General features: G+C 37.7%; 2 protein-coding genes across 9 annotated transcripts; both read left to right on the top strand.

Moving 5' to 3' along the window:
• Positions 1-264: 264 nt before the first annotated feature.
• On the top strand, positions 265-5197 carry LOC113687972 (nuclear/nucleolar GTPase 2-like). 2 transcript variants are annotated; one of them, XM_027205540.2, is made up of 11 exons: positions 265-691; positions 793-926; positions 1482-1611; positions 1730-1887; positions 2226-2327; positions 2431-2535; positions 3064-3192; positions 3535-3675; positions 3995-4095; positions 4568-4625; positions 4756-5197. In XM_027205540.2, the coding sequence occupies exons 1-11, from the start codon at positions 454-456 to the stop codon at positions 5053-5055; spliced, it is 1596 nt and encodes a 531-aa protein (XP_027061341.1). In that variant the 5' UTR covers positions 265-453; the 3' UTR covers positions 5056-5197. The 2 variants fall into 2 exon arrangements, with proteins under 2 accessions (XP_027061341.1, XP_071905296.1); XM_072049195.1 differs by having other exon boundaries at positions 1700-1887.
• A 4260-nt stretch (positions 5198-9457) lies between these two features.
• Positions 9458-18050, top strand: LOC113688250 (MLO-like protein 11). 7 transcript variants are annotated; one of them, XR_011814525.1, is made up of 16 exons: positions 9458-10554; positions 11031-11088; positions 11202-11437; positions 11788-11904; positions 12245-12305; positions 12787-12881; positions 13266-13340; positions 14229-14314; positions 14820-14869; positions 15094-15134; positions 15504-15674; positions 15840-15875; positions 16523-16590; positions 16692-16752; positions 17153-17601; positions 17713-18050. XR_011814525.1 is itself a non-coding variant. In XM_072049194.1 (16 exons), the coding sequence occupies exons 2-16, from the start codon at positions 10476-10478 to the stop codon at positions 17546-17548; spliced, it is 1593 nt and encodes a 530-aa protein (XP_071905295.1). In that variant the 5' UTR covers positions 9458-10262; positions 10364-10475; the 3' UTR covers positions 17549-18050. The 7 variants fall into 7 exon arrangements, 6 of the variants coding, with proteins under 6 accessions (XP_071905295.1, XP_071905293.1, XP_027061814.1 ...); XM_072049194.1 differs by having other exon boundaries at positions 9458-10262; positions 10364-10554; positions 11068-11088; positions 17153-18050; XM_072049192.1 differs by having other exon boundaries at positions 9458-10262; positions 10361-10554; positions 11068-11088; positions 17153-18050.
• The last annotated feature ends 1456 nt before the right edge of the window (positions 18051-19506 follow it).

The following is a 19506-nucleotide window of genomic DNA, read 5'->3' as shown; positions in this document are numbered from 1 at the left end:
TATAGTATCTTTCAGAGTACTTCTATTAGATATTTTTTACTAATTATATATTTATATTAAATTACTAATTATATATTTTTATTAATTATAAACTTCCCCCCCCCCGGGCCCTCGGGAATGGGGGCCGGGAGCGGGGGCACTGTTTAGGCCTAAAAGTAACTGCCTAGTACAATATTCTAGAGGATGAATTGCAAACAGATGAGAGTCCAGGGGTACATATTGCAATTAAAAGTATAAATAACAGGAAATATTGACCGTTTATCTCTCTTCAAAACCCTAGGTGAGGTCACCTCTGCAAAGACGGTTGTACCTCACCGCCTTCTCTGCCGCTTCTCCGATAGTACCACCACATCTTCTCCGCTTTGCAAATTTTTCTCGAGTTTTACTTGGGTAGAACCTGCACCGGAGCTGAACATCAGAAGTAGTTGAATTCCCATTTGCCAATTTTGTTGGATGGCGAAGAAGAAGGAGAAGTCTGTCAACGTTTCCGGAAAGCCGAAACATTCTCTGGACGTTAACCGAGATGGGAGTAGTAGTAAAACCAAAGGAAGCCGCAGCTCCGCCACTGTTCGGCGGCTCAAGATGTATAATTCGCGGCCGAAGCGCGACAGGAAGGGCAAAATTGTAAAGCATGATTTGCAGTCCAAAGAGTTGCCGTCAACTCGAATTCAACCTGATCGCCGATGGTTCGGTAGGTCGCATGGATATAATTATTGGAATAATTTTGATAACTTCCAGCTGGCCTCTGGGCGGAAAAATGTTACTTTGTTTGTAAAAAAAATCATTTGACAGGGAATACTAGGGTTGTGAATCAGAAAGAGCTGGAGTTTTTCAGGGAGGAGCTGCAGAGTCGGCTTTCGAGTAATTACAATGTTATTTTGAAGGAGAGAAAGCTGCCTTTGTCGCTTTTAAATGATCATCAGAAGGTAAAAAGTTTCTTTTTCAGTTGATATGGAAATGCAGTGGTACATTTTGATTCTTTAATTTGTTGTCTTTTGTTTATGCTATTCATCTCTTTTATTGCCTAGTCGGTGCCTGTAGTCACTAGTTTTTGAATTTAGCTTTGGAATACTACATCAAGTAAGACTCTTTTGATTCAATTCCTCATGAGGATAGACACCTCCCAGTCTCTCGTTCAGTCATAGTTAAAAGAAGGAATTAGCATCGAAAGTTGGCTGTTGTTTCAAAATAGTAAAAGAGTAGAACTTAGTAGTAAAAGCCAACTCAACTCTGATCTTGGGGTTTGGTTTGCTTCAGCAGTCGCAAATGGAAGATTCTGAATGGAATGCTTAAAAGTTTTCTATGAATTTTGCATGTGTTTAGAAGTTATTAACATTTGAACCTACAACAGCATTTTGAATGTCATTTTTCCTGGTGTCATGCCTCATTGTTTATGTTCGTTTTGCTGATATTGCCTGCTTCTGTCTCTCTCTCTCTCTCTCTCTCTCTCTCTTTCTCTCTCTCTCTAATTGCATGTAAAGCAAGCTAGAGTGCATCTTCTAGACACAGAGCCTTTTGCCGATGTGTTTGGACCAAAGGGAAAGAGGAAACGTCCCAAGCTAATGGCAGCAGATTATGAGTCGCTAGTGAAGAAGGCTGATGGTTCTCAAGGTAAACAAAGTTAATTTCTTTTGCTAATTGTCGGACTATTAGGATCTGCGCACTTTGTAGCGTTATCTTATGTTTAATATGTTTATAGTTGTAATGGCTTCATATCTGGATTGCTCAGATGCCTTTGAAGAGAAACATAGTACTAGCACTTCCGTGGAAGAAAATGAAGATGGAGTCAAGGACCTTGTACGGCATACCATGTTTGAGAAAGGTCAAAGTAAGAGAATTTGGGGTGAACTCTACAAAGTCATAGACTCTTCAGATGTTGTTGTTCAGGTTGGCATTGCTGTCACTATTTACCTTGTGTTGGGAAAGGGGAACAGACACTGCTTCCTTTTTTTTGGGGCCTTGGTACATGCATGCAATGCTAGTCCATCCTGTTTAATAGATTTTAGCAGTTAATTTTTTGTCAATTAACTAATCAGGGGCAGAAAAAGGAATGCAGTTGATTGGACATAGTATTACTGTTATGTTGGTTGCTTGTTACAAAAAGTTAGATGTCATAATTCTCTGCAGACCCAGTATCTCTTCTTTTTTCCTCCTTCCTTGCTCTCATTTGGAGGGTCCAGTACTTGTTAAAGAGTTTAGGACATGACTAATTTCTTTATTGCCAGGTTTTAGATGCTCGAGATCCACAAGGTACAAGATGTCATCATCTGGAGAAGCACTTGAAAGAACACTGCAAGCATAAACATATGGTTCTTTTGCTGAATAAGGTTTTTGATTCCTTTGGATTTTGTAATTCTGCTTTAGATACATCTTTTGCTTGCTTCTTTAGCTTTTGCACACTAGAGATTAAAATGTGCTCACTTTTTCCAGTGTGATTTAGTTCCTACCTGGGTAACTAAAGGATGGCTTAGAGTTTTGTCCAAGGAATATCCATCTTTGGCATTCCATGCGAGCATCAACAAGTCCTTTGGCAAGGTATGCACTGTCCTTTCGAACTTCAACCTTCTGAACACAGAAGACTTGCTTTCCAAGAGGGAAAACTGATGTCCTTTTATGCAAATAGCATTCATCCTTGATGCTAAGACCATAGAGGAAAAATGTACTTGTTAGAACCCCTAGATGCTATACAAGAGTATTCAGACTTCACTGTTTGGGAAGAGCCGAACCCTGGAACTTCCTAGAGCCAATACAGCAAAGATCTGACATGGATTGGACAATTTTGAGTCATATTGGGAACTTGAAATAAGGGGCTTACTTGGACCTCCTATATTCCATTGTGAATTGTCTGACTTCACTGTTTAGGTTTTTTATGGCATATTATGGCCAAAAAACTGTTACCAACTGCTTGGGGAGAAAGAGGGTAGTTTTTTTTTTGGGGGGGGGGGGGGAGCTATGACAAAGGAAGACCATTACATTGATTCAACCAGATAGAATATTCTCATACTCATTTATTTATGTTCTTACCACAAGAGTTTAATCATAACTCATGTTCACTTGGTTTAGGGTTCACTTCTATCAGTATTGAGACAATTTTCTCGACTAAAGAGTGACAAGCAAGCAATATCCGTGGGGTTTGTTGGTTACCCTAATGTTGGAAAGTCATCAGTTATCAATACACTGCGTACCAAGAATGTAAGATCTTTTTCTATTGTTGCATATATTTTCCCAAATAAATGCAAGTTGTTACCTTCAGACTGGTTTAAGATGAAATATGGAAGTTAGCTGGTAGCTTGTATGTTCTAGTCCCCACGATATATATCCTCTCTTTAATGGATCTGCTGTCCTGTTAAAAGTTCATGGCTACTCAATTTGTGAGGATTGGTTGAAGCTCTCTCTTGTTGCTAGAAGTTGCATATATTTCCTTTTCCTAGCTAAGAGCATATGATGGATTCCCGCAAAGCATAGAATTGTGTGATTGTATGGTTCAGATATGAAGTGTCTGAATTAGCTGATCTGTTATTTTCATTATTATAGGTTTGCAAGGTTGCTCCTATTCCTGGAGAGACCAAAGTCTGGCAATATATTACACTCACAAAGAGGATCTTCTTGATTGACTGCCCTGGAGTTGTCTACCAGAACAATGATTCTGAAACAGATATTGTCTTGAAGGGTGTGGTATGCATCTCATTTCCTTTTCCTGGGAGTAATACTTGGCTGTTTTGTATGTCTGTAGTTTTGAATATGTGATCATGTATTGGCTGGCATGTATATAGCTAAAATATCATTTAAGAATCTCTGATCTTCATTCTTTTCCAAAGAGTTCAGGAACATATGTGTTTTTATATTTCTTCCTTAAACCGCTGTACTTTTTGTCTGTTCCTCCATCCCTTTGTTCGGTTAGCTTCTTGTTTCTTTCAATTTGCTATGACATCAACCTCATCTTTCTACTGTCAATTGCTTTTTAAATTGCTGACATATTAAACCTTTTCTGCAGGTTCGTGTGACAAATTTGGAGGATGCTTCTGAGCACATAGGTGAAGTTCTGAATCGTGTAAAGAAGGTGCACCTTGACAGAGCATACAAAATAAAAGATTGGTATGTTCTCTTCATGGATTATTGGACATGTGTCATTCTTCCTCTTCCAACCCACTTGGTGCTGTAAAAGCATATGATGAAAACATGGTTACATGCTCTGTCTTTCTATGTTAGTGTTTTTATCTCACTTTACCGGTTTTAGTGTGGCACCCTTCCCATTATGTTTTTGTTCGACTCAAATGGAGCCAATTCTTTGTTCTTTGATTCAATTATGGAACTTTCAAATGAATTCGCATAACGTCCTTCCCTGTGGGGCTCACTGTGAACTACACTATTGAAGTCCTGAAGTGTCTAGCATTTGCATGTTTCTTCATGCACACACCTCGTGTGTTTTAAATGACGAGCATGAAAGACTGTTATTAAGTTTTACTTCTCAATTACTTTTTGTGATCAGTGTTGTGTTCTTCTACACTTGGGACACGGTTATACAACTGACTTGAGCCAATCTTGACGAATTGCTTTTGGTGTTCAGGGAAGATGAAAATGACTTCCTTGTTCAACTCTGCAAGGCTAGTGGCAAACTTTTAAGGGTAAGTACGTATTTGGAGTCAGATGGGCAGTATTTCTATTTCGTATAGTGTAATCAGAACGGAACCACAATGCTTGCAATGTAGTGTATCCGCGCATGCTGGATTTGAGACTTGATATACGTATCTGCAGGGAGGTGAACCTGACTTGATGACAGCTGCAAAGATGGTACTTCATGATTGGCAGAGAGGTAAAATTCCATTTTTCGTTCCACCCCCAAAGGAAGAGAATGATTCATCTGAAGGACCAAATGAATCTGGTTTGGAGAATGACAAGGCAGTGAATGATGATGAAGTATCAGCTGCCAGGAAGGCTATTGCTGATGTGATTTCGTCCCAGCAGTTGAAAGATGTCCCAGTCCAAGAGGGCCTCTTCACTGAGAATGAGTTGAAGGGTAATGATATTGAGCAGCTTCCAGCCACAGGGTCATGATGTGGTTTTGATCCTACTTACATGTAGCTGAGTACATTTAGCAGATAGTTTTGACTTCTGGTTCTTAGCAACCAATTTCTAGGATTCACCCGTTTTGTTATGTAATGTTGTTCCGCTTAGTTCAATTTATGCTTCTTCGAAATTTTGCGTTTGTCTAGCCCAGGTTGGTTGCTCAGACGAAGCACCTTGGGCTTGAATACAAGAATCCTCGGTAGGCGACCAATTAGTTCGAGTCAAAATCTCATTAAAGCTTGACCTATATAGATTGGAATTGTTTATACTGCAGTAGAAATCGTGCAAATCCTGCCATTTCTTGTCAATTAGATATTAAACTCAAATGTTGGTCATTGTTTAATCATGAATGGTGCAAGAATATCATTTCTCAGTACGTACGTACTCTTTGTGGACATGATATGCTATCAGCCTATCAATCGTGATGTTATGGTGTGGTTTCATATGAACTTATCAGTCACAGCGCTAAAAAACTGAAATTTTGAAGAGAGTTTAATCGCGGACAAGCTGCGTTTAAGACATTTAACCAGCCACATGCAAACTATGGAGCCTTGAGTAGGACATCTTCTTCTGTTGTTGGACTGGATGTAGTTAGACGTCTGTGGACAAAGATTCAGGCCTAATGTTAGTGTGTGCCAAACTCCAGTCACTACTATCAGCAGCTAAAATGAAAAGGCTCTCCAGTAGGTCACTGAAAGAGCACTAAAATCTCTGGTGGGGTTTGCCATTGGAGAATGTAGACAAGGTAATACTAACATTAGCTCCATGTGCATTTATTATATGCTTATTAGCAACCGGACAGGTCTCGTAGCAGAGACAATAGCATCTGATCAATACAATGAACCAAATTCTGTTTGGGATTTAGAATTGTCATTGGGCATTCTAGGCATAAAGGTATAGCAGATTTGATACTATAACCACCAAATGACGCCCTCTTATCGGACCTATTGTCCTCATAATAAGATATTAAAGTTATAAATACTACTAAGCATCCGTAAAGTACATGTCTTTTAATGCATTGAGGCTTGTAGTTCTTGAAGCATGCAAAGTATATTTGTATAAATCGGCATATATATATATACATATACTTGCGACAGATTTCAGTCAGCTTCTTGTATCGGTTCAAACTAAACAAGAACGATTGATTGTTTATCCAATCAGCATGTGTTAGACATTCTCTGATTACATTTTTTTTTTGGTTCCCTTTTTGAGTTATTAAAAATGGTCTGCAGGTTTAATTAACACAAGATTCAAAATCACTCGGAAAACAGCAAGAATCATCCCAAGAAGGAGAAAACCCGGATGGCCAAGTGGTACGATATTGCATGCTATTTGTTAGTAATTATTTTGCTTTTTGTCGAATCATCAATAGTACGCATGCCCTGTATTCTAAGCTCCTGGCTTGCTCTTATTCCTCGTTAGTACAGCTCGAACGACATTTGGCACGATGGAGATTAAAGATTCCTAAGAGGTCACTTTCCTTGATTCATTTTCGGACTCCTGTGGGAAAAAAGAAAAAGAAAATAATAATGCTCTTGAGTCTTGTCATTCTCATTGAAGATCTATTTGAAACCCAAAATTGCTGTCCAGGGTAAGTATCAGCTGGCTTTGGCAGCTGTCATTGAGGTACTACATTCTTGAAGTCAAAAAGTAGGTTTACCATTGCTAAAAAACTGGCAATTAGAACCGCCAAACTTCTACCTGGTACCCAGCATTTGTCGTCCTTCCCGGAAAAGAGCTTACAGGGTCATTTTCCAAATTCCAACTTGAAGAACAAGACACATGGATCGCTCAGCCTCCCTAGCTGCTGGCTAGCTAATTAAATTTGGGTACTTAATTCAACTTGTCTTTGTCTAGTCTGAGTGGCCTTTTCCTGCATAAGATGAATAGACCATTTTTTTTTTTTTTTGAGGGCAGTGGGGTAAGGAAGGGGGGGGGGGGGTTCAGGAGGAGACCGTCACTCTTGCGTAAAGAAGGGGGAAATGAGAGGGCTCGAATCAAAAACTTTACGGCCATTTGATTAAAATTCTTAATCACTAACTAAATTGGGTCGTTTCCAGATCAATAGAATGAATTAATATGGTATTCTATTTTGCCAATAGCCAATACTTCAAGAAGATGAGATACCATGATAAAACAGCATGATTATGACTTGATAAATCTTATTAATTAGCGAGATGCATGTTGATTGCCAGCGAGAAACACGGATGATAATGGGAAAAAGGGGGTTTCTAATCTTCCTGGAAACCTTGTACTTGGATCAGTGAGTCTTCTTATCAAGTGGGACGACTTTGCTGGCTTCTATTTGTGTATTCGTATTAGTCGAATTCAGACCAATAAGCTGCCTGACCATTCGCAGATCTGTTGGGAAACACCTCTGATTCTGAACTTGTGTGTTATTATCATACTCCCACTAAATGAAATTTGAATTGGTCTTCTCCTCGTTTATGTGGATTCACGTTCCACCATTCATGCACAGCATCTAGTACGTGGGCATGCAAGTTTTTTTAAGAAATCTATCGTCTCATCAAATTTTATATACGTCTTAAGTAGAATATTTGCCGCACGAATTTGCAAATTTCCCTGACACTCTCACTTTTTTTTTTTTTTTCGCCGCTCCAGTTTCTAATATATACCTACTTCTACTCTATACTAGGGGGAGGAGTGGACTCAAATGGGACAAAAAAGAATTCGGAAGGAACTGAACCACTATCGGATCAGACGAGTACTTCTGCACCTGCTAGTGAAACTTCTAATAAATCCTGTAAATAAATGCAAGTCAAGAGATTTGATCCCTTAAAACTCTCCATCAACTACTCCAAAGATAGCTGATTTGGTCAGTATACTACTTGAGGGAACTACATGGGATTCTTCGACAAATATTTGAAAATTTCCCAATTATTAAATGAAAAATAAGATCAATTTCAAATTCTTGGGAATCGTAACCGAATTGAAACTTAGTACGTGTCAAATTAATCCCATTAACTCAATCTTTGATCCAAGATAAATTCCACTACAGTATGTATATAGATTAGTTTGTCCTTCTTTAGTCAAAATAGTAACTAGACTCACCCACATTCAACCTTAGGGTTTCTGGTTCAGGGCTTTCAGGCTATTAGTGTGCCCGCTAAAATCTAGTTTACAAATTTTGGAAACATGATCATTATAAGCTAATGACTGAATGTTGGACAAAAGAGTAACAAAATTAATTCAACATGTTTTAGAAAAAGCACCTACATTATTTTATTTGGTACACTTGACTCATTAACAAATCTCCACTCTTTTATTGAACTGATTGTCCGGGTGAAGGTCAAGAAACATTTGATGTCGAATAGTTTCAACCAATTATTTAACCTCATGAAGGTTTCAGCTTTCAGTCTTAAACCTCAAATTCAATTAGGCTTCCAATGAATTTAAGTATCCTCCCAAAATCTTCTAAGTTGTTTGGATTACTTGGAAAGGTATTTGAGTTTGTAATACACAATTTATTTAGATATATTTGAAATTTTTACAAATCCAAATACCTCCCAAATCATTTGCACAATGTGGAGGAATTTGTAAAAATTTCAAATCCTTTGTTGAATCATTTCATCCAGTAGCAGTCTTAGTTCTGTCAACACCTGGATTTGGTCCAATTACTTTAAGTACATGTATTATTTACAACAACTGCACCAAATATTTTTTTTTTATTTTAACTTGCTACAGTATTATTTTACGCATAACTTAATGCTTCTGTGCTTGAGTTAGAAGGTTGATCGGTATGCTAGGAGTCAAAATATATTAAAGGAAAAAAGTGAGTATTAGTAAAGCCCGATTTGAGTTGCGATGCGTTTACAAAAAAAAAAAAGAACGTTTTTAAACACTAAAAAGTACTTCTGAAGTATTTGGTAACTAATTTCCCGTAACTTAAACGCAATTTGTTAAAAACACGTGTCACAAGTATTTATTTGCAAGTCATCGCAATCTCAAAAAACTACTATAATTTAAGAGAGGTTTTATAGTCCCTTTTGAATATTGTAAATTCAAATTAAATCCTTTGTTGGATGGTAAAACAAGTATTTTGACAATTTTAGACATTTGAAATCTACACAAGTACATAATCGTATAATTTTTAGTATAGAATATTCCTAATTCAAAAATCATGTATTTTTTTAAGCAAAAAATAAAGTACTACTTATAAATAATAAGGGTATTTACATAAAAGATTGTATAAATTTTTTTGAAATATTGTAGTACCATTTTATAATATGATACATTTGAAATAAAAATTAATTAAAAAAATAAAAAAATGAGTGAGAAAAAAAGGGCTGCATCCCAGCCAACACAATGTAGGGTCTTTGTCTTCAGTCTCTCCTGGTGGAGGTTCTCACTGATACGCGATTCAAGAGCCCACGTGCTCCCAGAAAAGGAACAAAGAGGGCGAGCTACTTTTGCCTTTTTCCTTTGACCAGTGAACAATTAATAAATGCGGTGGAAACGAGCTTGGAAAAGCCCAGGAGATCACCCTCCATTTTGCACTCCAGTTTTTAGCTCGTTTCTTCTGCCTGCTTTAAATCACTTCCTCTGTCGACTACCCCTCCCCCAGCCAGACCCAGAAAGAGAATCACAACTGAACACATAAGAACTGGGATTCTGTCCTAATAAAAAGAAAAGATATTCCTTTTTTCAGCTTTTGAGTCCTGGAATCTTAAGCGGGGATCAAAGAAGTATGCATTTAGCATCTTCTCATAGCAAAACCCAGAAATTCCTTTTCTTGGTTTATAGTAGTTTCTGAGCTGTTCTCATAGGCCTCATAATAAAGAGCAATTGGAAAAATAGAGAACTCTCTAGAACTTCTTGTTCCTTTTCTGGAGTGGGTTTGAATTTGGGGTTAGGAATTTTCTTCTTTGTACATTCAATTATCATTTTATGCTCAAAAAATCCAACGTTGCGGTTGGAGGTTTTCTTTCCAACGTTTGTGGTTGGATGTTTTCTTTTATTGTCAACAAAGACATTCATATTTAGTCTTTCAAGTCAAAAGGGATGCTTTTGTCTGCAATACTGACTTAGGAATTTTCAAAGTTACCGACTCTAGTCACGGAAAGAAACACGGGGAACAAATTCTTTAATTTCCTCCATTGTCCGCGGAAATCAGAGTCTTTGGTGTGAAAAGGACATAAACAACAGTCAAAGTTCAGGCCTTCCTCTTATATAATGTGAGCTGAGCACTGTTCTTGGAGAAATTTTTTTTTTTTTGAATTTTCCTAGAATGGATACTTATTGGTTCTGAGAATACACGGGCATTGGGTTGCAGCAGGTTGAGTTAACGTTGAGGATTTTGATCGAACAACATTTCTGAATCCAAGTCTGTTGCAATTTGCAATGGCAGAAAATGCACAGGAATCCAGGTCATTGGCCCTGACTCCGACATGGTCGGTTGCTTCTGTACTGACTATCTTTGTTGCCGTTTCACTGCTTGTGGAGCGATCCATTCACCGGTTATGCAATGTGAGTCAATCTCCAAACTTGGCCTTTTTCCCATTTAGCTTATTGACTGCTCAGACATTGAGGTTGAGATCCTCTATGGTTCAATTTTTGAGACTTGATGCTATGAGATGCAACAGTGGATTCGTATTTCTTGGCGTTCAGGGGGAGATTTCACCTTTCATACTCACCAACTGTAATGATCTCGACATCATTTAGTTGCCTCAGATGTCATTCTGTCTTGACTCTAACTGCTTAAGAATCTTTTTCATTTTCAAGAACCTAGTTGTGTTCTTCTGTTCGGAAGGTGGTCTTCCTGTTGTTGCTTAAGAAATGTTAGTGTGTTGAAATGCCTAGTAGGGAAGCCTAGTAGAGAATTTCTTGATGAATCTATTGTGTTTGTATATTGTTCCATATTAGTTAGATATGTTGGATGACAGATAGGCAAATTACGGTCTATTTTTCTTGTTTTCATGAGCTATGTGCTTCCGTCTTTACAGTGGTTGAGGAAAACTAATCGGAAACCTTTGCTTGCAGCTGTTGAAAAAATGAAAGAAGGTACTTTGGATTCAATAACTGAGCTGTCTTTCACTTTTCTATTTTTTGCAACCTTTGCCTGCCATTTTAAGGATTTAATATCCGTCAAATTGTTTGGTCTTTTCCACATGCAGAGTTGATGCTTCTTGGCTTTATATCTCTCCTACTCACAGCCACAGCAAGCACTATATCCAATATTTGCATACCATCAAAGTTCTACGATAGTATTTTTGCTCCCTGCAGTAGGAATGAAATTGATGAAGAAATGGAGGAGAGCAACTTGAAGCATCGTAAACTTTTGGCAGCTTTTCTACGTCCTCACTCATATAGGAGAGTGTTGAATGGCATGAATCAGAATACCTGCAAAGAGGCATGTTAATCGTTAGATGACAGTTCTAGATATTTAATCAATCACAATAGATAAATAGTTACTGTTGCCCTTTTTTTGAGTAAGCAATTAAGCTTTTTGGCTGAGCATGGACTGAACTTTTTTCTTCTTTTTCTCCTTTTGTTTTGAACTTTCTCCTTCCAATTACTAAAATTCACACCTGATACTCATTGTGAAAGAAGCAAAAAAAAAAAAAGAAAAAAAAGAAAAGATTTAAATACTTTCATAATGCACCATCACATCTATTTCTCAGAATACAGTTTCATCTATTTTCCATGCTGCTGCTATTGAATGAATTTCTGTATCTCTTGTAATCTGTTTCTTTTACACAGAATCATGAACCGTTTGTCTCGTATGAAGGTCTTGAGCAACTGCATCGCTTCATCTTTGTCATGGCAATCACGCATATAGCTTACAGCTGCTTAACAATGTTGCTGGCAATTGTAAAGGTGTTGTTCTTTATTTAAGCTTCAGTAGTGTCTTCCCTGATTTCAAGTGAATTTGGTGCAAGATCATTATTGCCATAGAACCTCACTCTAATGCCTTTGTTTTGTTTTTGTCATTCATTTCTGCTACTTAAATCTTATTACTCCTATTAGATCTCAGTTGACTAGATGTGAAAATGTATTGTTAATTTTGTCCACTTGAGGCAAATTTTAATTGGGTAAAGCTATAGACCCATTATATGATATTTCATCACGCCCTTTTTTTTTTTTCTTTTGTTTAGTTTTGCTTTTATGCTTTTTAAGTTAATGCTATCATTGACTGTTTGATGTGTGCTTTGACTAGATCCACACTTGGAGGGAATGGGAGGATGAGGCTCGCAGGGTCCATCATCATACATTAATTGGTGAGTATTAGGCAATTTATGTTTTGTGTACGATTATCACCATGTTGCTCCATGTAAAACTCCTAAGCATTCAAGTAAACCAACAATGTCTACCTTTGATCTGTTTTTGGCTGTTTTTAGATATTTAGATGTCAAAGTACCTGTGGTTACAGCAGATTAGGATTTTCTTATTTTGATTCTCTTTGATAGCATAAAAGGTATTTATATCTTTGCCCTTTAGGCAGCTGTGAATACAAAAAATCAAAGAGCCTAGGTAGCAAGAAGTCGAGCAACCAATTCAGTAAGTTTTGAAAGATGATTTATCACACCCAATATGAGGCTAAAATTTTCGCAATTCCTTTTCATGTGATTCATATCCCTTTTCTAAATAGTCAGCATAAATACAACCCAAAAGAATTATGAACTGGTGAACTCCTTTAATATTTAATGCAGTATTTTCAAAGGATAAGGAAAATCAAGGTTAAGCTTTTTCCCTTCACAGAGATCACTCGAGCAATGACAATGCGAAGGCAATCAACATTTGTTAGAGCCCATACATCAAATCCCTTGACCAGGAATGGTTTAGTTGTTTGGGTGGTAAGATTACTTCTGTATTTTTTTTCATGTTCCTATAGCTGATTTATTTCTTATCTGCTGTATATTGGACTTCATAACATATTACTGAACTTAAGGTTGTGCACAAATGCACTGGATTTTTAACTTCTGACCTGAGTAATTGTTGATTAGATTTAAGCTTGAAACATTAACTATATAGAACTTATACATTACCTCACTTAGCTTAATTGCAATTTGGCCAAAGAGCGAGAGACTCAATCTCATTGTTCATATATTAGCTGTGTGAAGTGTTATCCTGGATTAAGTTTCTTGTCTATTGTATTCTAGATGTGAAATATGACTTTGTTGTGGCATTCATTTTGAAGTTTACCTTGTGCGGAACTGCTGTTCCACCAACTTATGCAGATTTGTTTTTTCCGACAATTTGGGCGTTCAGTGGTTCGTGCTGATTACCTGACTCTCCGCAAGGGGTTTCTCATGGTACGCAAGCTGCTATATGAAAAGTACCCAATTCCTATTGAAAGTCTTTAACATCTTATTGTTGACCTTAAACTTTCATCCCTAACTCTTCCATGAGAACTACATTCTCAAACTGGTATTTCCATCTCTCTCAAGTCCGAGAAGCTAATACAAGATTTTTGATTCCTCAGAATTCTTAGTTGCTTGTGTAAAGAATTTGTCAAAGCTGTTCATCCTCTACCTTCTGGTGAACAGTATCAATTTTTTGCATCCATGAAGGAAAAGATGAAGTGATTTACTATATTCAAATATATTTCTCTTTGAATAGAGATGTAGCTAAACAAGTTATGTAGTAGTCAGTTTCTCTCTTTCCTTTTTGTGTTCATTATCAGCCAGGATCATTTTACACAATTTTTTAAAACTAAGAATTTGAAGTCCGTGCATTTACGTATCTATGATCATGTTACAAATGGATGCAAATTGTTAATGATGGTAATTTCAGATTAATTGACACATCATATAGTCTTTTTTGGGCTTATCTTGAAGCTTTAAGATGGTAGAGAGGAGAGTAATTTCTGTATTTTAGTGCTCTGTCAAAATCCCTTAGGTAAATTGTTTTTGTAGGAAAGTAATTGTCATGCATAATACGAGCCATTGTGGAATTCAATAAATATGCTAGCAGAGTTTTCTGGGTTGAGAGCTATAATATTCTTATATTGCAGAAACTTTAATGTTCCTTTAATTCTTCGAAAGTGTTAAATTGCCCTAAATGCTATTATAATCAGACTTGTAGATGCAGAGTTTTATAGTTCTATTTTCTGTAGCACTGACAAGGATTTACACACAAATCAAGAGTATCATGCTACAATTGATTGCTGTTACATTTTGTGTTTGTCTTATTCATGGCAGAACCACAACCTTACATCAAACTATGATTTTCACAGCTATATGGTTCGATCCATGGAGGAAGAATTCCAAAGGATAGTTGGTGTGAGGTAAAAAGGCAACTGTTTTAACAATTTTTTAGTAAAATATAGGCCACAAATGTTTACCTTTCGGCTTAGTCCATATTTTCACGTATTTGATCTGTGGATATAAGCCATAATTTGAATGAACTACTTGAGAATCCAGCCACTATTTGGTGCGGAAAGCTATACATAAAGAAATATGTGGGAGAAAATCTTACATAAATTTTGGGTTTGAACCAATGAGGAAAATTTTCACAGTATTTTGATCCATCTCTTACTGAATGGTATCAGGCTGTTAACCATTAGATTCCTTGTGCTATTAATTCTTTCTACTTGCACATGGTATGTTTCATATGGAAAACATTGCACATGATTTCTTTAACCTTAGTTTTCCCTCCTAATTTGTTTTGCCGCTAATCAGACAGCACTGAATTCAGAGAACACTCTAGTAAAGTGGCATCTTTAGAGAAATGATCGAATTGGATCTTCCATAGCAGCTTTTCTAATTTAAATTTGTTTAAATGCCTTGCAGTGGCCCACTCTGGGGGTTTGTTGTGGCTTTCATGTTGTTCAATGTCAAAGGTATTTCCAGTTCACTATAAATGGATTCTTAAATTGCTCTTGTGTTTCCTTGATTAGGCGTGGATAGGAATTGCATATAAGTGTTTCTTTGCCATATCAAATTTCTATATTGGTTCCAATTCTATGCATTTCATTAGTAGTGGGCAAACTTTATAGGTCCCCATGCTTGCGCATAATTCCACTTGCTGACTTGTGAACTTTTTTGCAATCTATCACACTTGCAGGATCGAATCTTTATTTTTGGATTGCATCGATCCCAATTGCTGTAAGTTTTCAAGATTTACTTGAGGTTTAACTGATTTAAATTGTAGTGTAATTATGCCTCTACAGAGGCCAAAGATCAAGTGTTGTAACAATTTCATGGCATGTGGAAGACATGGTATCTGAAAAGGAAAAAAAAAAAAAAGAAAAAGAAATAGGTGTTACCATGTTCATGTCTGAGAACATGATGCTATTTCTAAGGAATGTTTACATCAGAAATTCTACTTAGGTTAGATGAGGTTGCTTTAATATGGAAACAAAGATTAGCTAAACCTCTTCAAGTCTTCTTTTGTTGAGAATTCTGCATGAACATTTCAAGAATAAGTTTTTGTTCTCTCTACTTATCATTGCCTTCTGGTACCTTCTTATGCAGCTTGTTTTGCTTGTGGGCACAAAGCTGCAGCATATTATTGCAACATTGGCTTTGGAGAGTGCTGGAATTAGTGTATTTCACCCCCAAGGAAGATTAAAGCCGCGAGATGAACTTTTTTGGTTCAAGAAGCCACAACTATTGTTGTCCTTAATTCATTTTATTCTCTTCCAGGTTAGCAATTTTCACATCTTTGGTTTAATATCCAACTCTCAACAACTCACTGCCAACACCTAACCCCCCCCCCCCTTCCGACCCCCAGTGACCCCAATTTCATAAATAAAGATCTCTCAAAGCTGATGCCTTTCTGATATTGACCCCCCCCCCTCTTTCTTGCAGAATGCGTTTGAGCTGGCGTCCTTTTTCTGGTTCTGGGTATTCCTCTTTCCATGACTGAGTCCTTTGTTTAGTTACTTGATGCTGTCTTTATAACTCAATCCTTGCTTGAGTTAATGTTCATATATTGAGACTAAGTATAATAGTGGTTCTCCCTAGTTTGGGATTTCAGGAAAAAGGGAAGAAGAAACTTTAGCTCTGAGACAAAACAAACAAAAATTTGATAAGTTTCTCTCGTTTTCTTTTAGACTTTTAAAGAAAACCTACGATGATCGGTTTTGAACTGATTGGCTATTCTTATTGACAAAAGTCTGTATAGAAAATAAATTATGAGGCTTCACTTCCACTCTCCATGTTTGAACAGGAAGCTCTTTTTAACTTTTCATCAGTTCATTTCTCTTCCTTTTTACCTGCTTAAAACTCCCAAACAGGAGAGGAGCATGAAAATATTGTTTCCTACTACTGGCCTAGAGAATCAAATAACCAGGAATAGGTTGGACTGCACTAGTATTGGTTATCTTATCCCCTGAAGTTTCAATTGTTTCTAACCAAGTTGGATTGGCAAAATTAAAATAGCATGATGTGAAGATTACATGATATTACAGCTTACTCTTAACATCTTTCTGTATATATATGTTTGTGGAAGATGATGTATGATTTTTCACAAAGCTGTGCTTGCATTACAGTGGCAATTTGGATATAATTCATGCTTTATTAAGAACCACATGCTTGTGTATCTACGGCTAATTCTGGGGTATGCAGAATTTCAATTTCTTGCCCTTTTGTTTATACCATGTATTCTGTCATGAGTATTGTGTAGCTTTATAACCATTGACCAATTGTTTCTGTGACCAGGTTTGCAGGACAGTTTCTGTGCAGCTATAGCACCTTGCCGCTCTATGCTCTTGTGACTCAGGTATATTTTGTTCGGAATTGAATTTGAATATAAATGCATTCTGGTGACAAGACGCAAAAGGCGCTCAAGTTATTGTGATTAGGAACTTCAAGGTGACATTATTCCTGGAAACAAGCTGAGAGGCTCTCTTGATGCATTTCTTTATGATGACTGCCCTCTATCATGTTTGTTCCCAATTGATGGTTTCCAAGATGGACTTCTTAAATCTAATGGGTTGATGTCTGGTAGGAAATATTTTAAAAACATCAGAACTTAATCAATTCTGAACAACTCCTTTTTTACCACCTTAGTGTGTGCAATTTATGATGCAACAATGATCACTGGATTGATGTGAAGCAATTCAGGATTTTTGCATGTTGTTAATGAAGTCATAAACATTTGCAATCGGCTTCCTTTCCAGATGGGTTCAAACTACAAGGCAGCGTTAATTCCCCAGAGAATACGAGAGACGATCCATGGTTGGGGCAAGGAAGCAAGGAGGAAAAGAAGGTTGGGCATTTTCACTGATGATTCGACTATCAGAACAGAGACGAGCACAGTAGCATCCCTTGATGAAGATGACCAACAGTTGCTAGACAGCCCTCGACCTGCACCTGTTGCCACTGAAATTGAGTTACAGCCACCCACCATCATAATTACTGATCATTCTCCAACTCCTAATGAAAATTCAAGCAGGATTGGTACGCCTCTCCTTCGACCTTCGGCTACCATATCTTCCACACTTTCTCCTAGACTTATGCCAGAAATGGTTACGAGATCAAATTCAATGCCTACAAGAAAGGATGAAAGAGAGTGACGGTGATGCAGCCATAGCAAAGTCAGAAGACAAGATTGACTGTTATAATGACGGTGAAGTTTCTGTGAATACTTTTGCAGGCTATTAGATCTAACATAGTCATTAATAGATCACAGTGATATAATACATTGGGGTTTACTGTATTGACTCTTGGTGTCTTGCAGCATTAAGATGAAAAATTGCAGACAGAGAATAGGTCATGGTTACAGCCCCTATGATCAAATTTGAGAAGTTTTCGAGGTTTAGTCCCTATGATCGATGAATGATATTAGTTTTATAAAAAATTTCATGAAAAGAAGGCAATGTACAACTTAATTGAGTAATAATAAGTTGTAAATTTTGGCTTGCTTGGCTAGAGATGGCACCAGAATCACAAGCTTTTATTTCGGCTTGTTCGCTGTAAAGGTTATTATCACCAGAATTACGAGCTTTTTATTTATGATGTATAAAACTACCACTGCCATGAGCATAATGCTCTCTGCATAACATGATTATTCGGCAATCCCAGCAAAATAAAGCACTGCTAAACATTATGTGTAGTGTAGAAAATCCATATATAGTGCACCTCTGGGCAATGCACTGGAGCTCACAAGATTTGTGAAGTCAGCGATGAAATCATTATATTCTTAATCTTGAATTGCATTGGCCCTCCTAGGCGGTGCGCGTTGATGTTCTTCAATTCCATAGATACCGTCTCTTGGGTTAAAGGTAGAACCTTTTAGAGGGGGGCCTTCTGTCAGCTCAAGCCAGTTGGCCGTCGGTGGTTATGGTGGTTTATATTTGCTCCAGTTCAGTATCCTGTTTTCCATTTTCATCCGACCCGTCCAAGTTCAATGCTTCATATTTCCGGTGATCAATGGGCTGAATGTGCATGAGGGCAAGTGATGATGCCACAGTTCCTTCTCGAGTCTCTAAGAAGAGCCTACGACTGTTATGAGCAGAGCCCACAGACAAGGAACATGAGTAGAATTCCCATAATAATAGCACCACCATCTCTTGAATCCATCGGCACCTCTTGCTGTCAGAACTGAATTCTGTGAATTGAAATGCATGTCTGTGAAGGTTGCTTAGGCTTTATATATTGGGAAAGTTCACAATGTTGTTTAGTGAGTTGCAATGCACATGGGTAGCTGGATCAAAGCTCACACTTGAGGGATTGCACTAGTTTTTAGTGGCATTTAAGGGGGCCATTTACCTTGTGTGAGAAAGTTGGAGAGTAGCCTCTGCATGTACACTCTAAATTGTGCTGGCCTGGCTGCAAGATTTGAGCCTTAATGCAGCCCTTCCAGTGAAACTACTGTGTTCATGTTCACGCAATCCCTATTCCAACTGGGAAATGTAACCACAGAAGGAACCAAAGTTTTAACTCATATGGGCTCAGACATATTCTGCAGTTGCATCGGCACTCGCAAGCGGTGCAGGTTCATATGCTTCAGCTGCAGATAAACCTTCATTTGGGTTAAAGGTAGGGTGAATGGTGGTGCCTTCTGTCTTCCCAACCCAATGGGAACTTGGAGATGCTGGTGGTCCATAACCATCCTGCTTTTCTCTGTCTTCATTCAGCCCAACGGAATGGGCACTTGGTTGTGCCGTCGGGGTACATTATAACCATCCTGCTTTTCTTTGTCTTCATCCACCCCAACTGAATGGGCACCTAGTGATTTTTCTGGTCCACAACCATCCCGCTTTTCTTTATCACCATCCGTCCCAACCCTATGGCCACTTGGAGAGGATGGTGGTTCCTCTGCTAACTGGAGACGGCCGAAAGTATCAGGAACTGGGCCATTAACGGGCTGAATGTGCTCTAAAGAGAGTATACAAGCGGAGCCTACACAGATAAGAATATGAGAAGTAGCATCGTTCCCATAATAGCAGCACCACCTTTCCTTGAAGCCATTGCTCTGTCTTTGTTGTCAGAACTGAATTGCAATGTATATCTGTGAAGGTAAGGTATCTTA

This window comes from Coffea arabica, chromosome 5e (genome assembly GCF_036785885.1).
Source record: "Coffea arabica cultivar ET-39 chromosome 5e, Coffea Arabica ET-39 HiFi, whole genome shotgun sequence".
In the NCBI taxonomy this organism is placed as follows: domain Eukaryota; kingdom Viridiplantae; phylum Streptophyta; class Magnoliopsida; order Gentianales; family Rubiaceae; genus Coffea; species Coffea arabica.
Note: the sequence above shows the minus strand (reverse complement) of the source record. Positions and strands in the feature narration are given on the sequence as shown.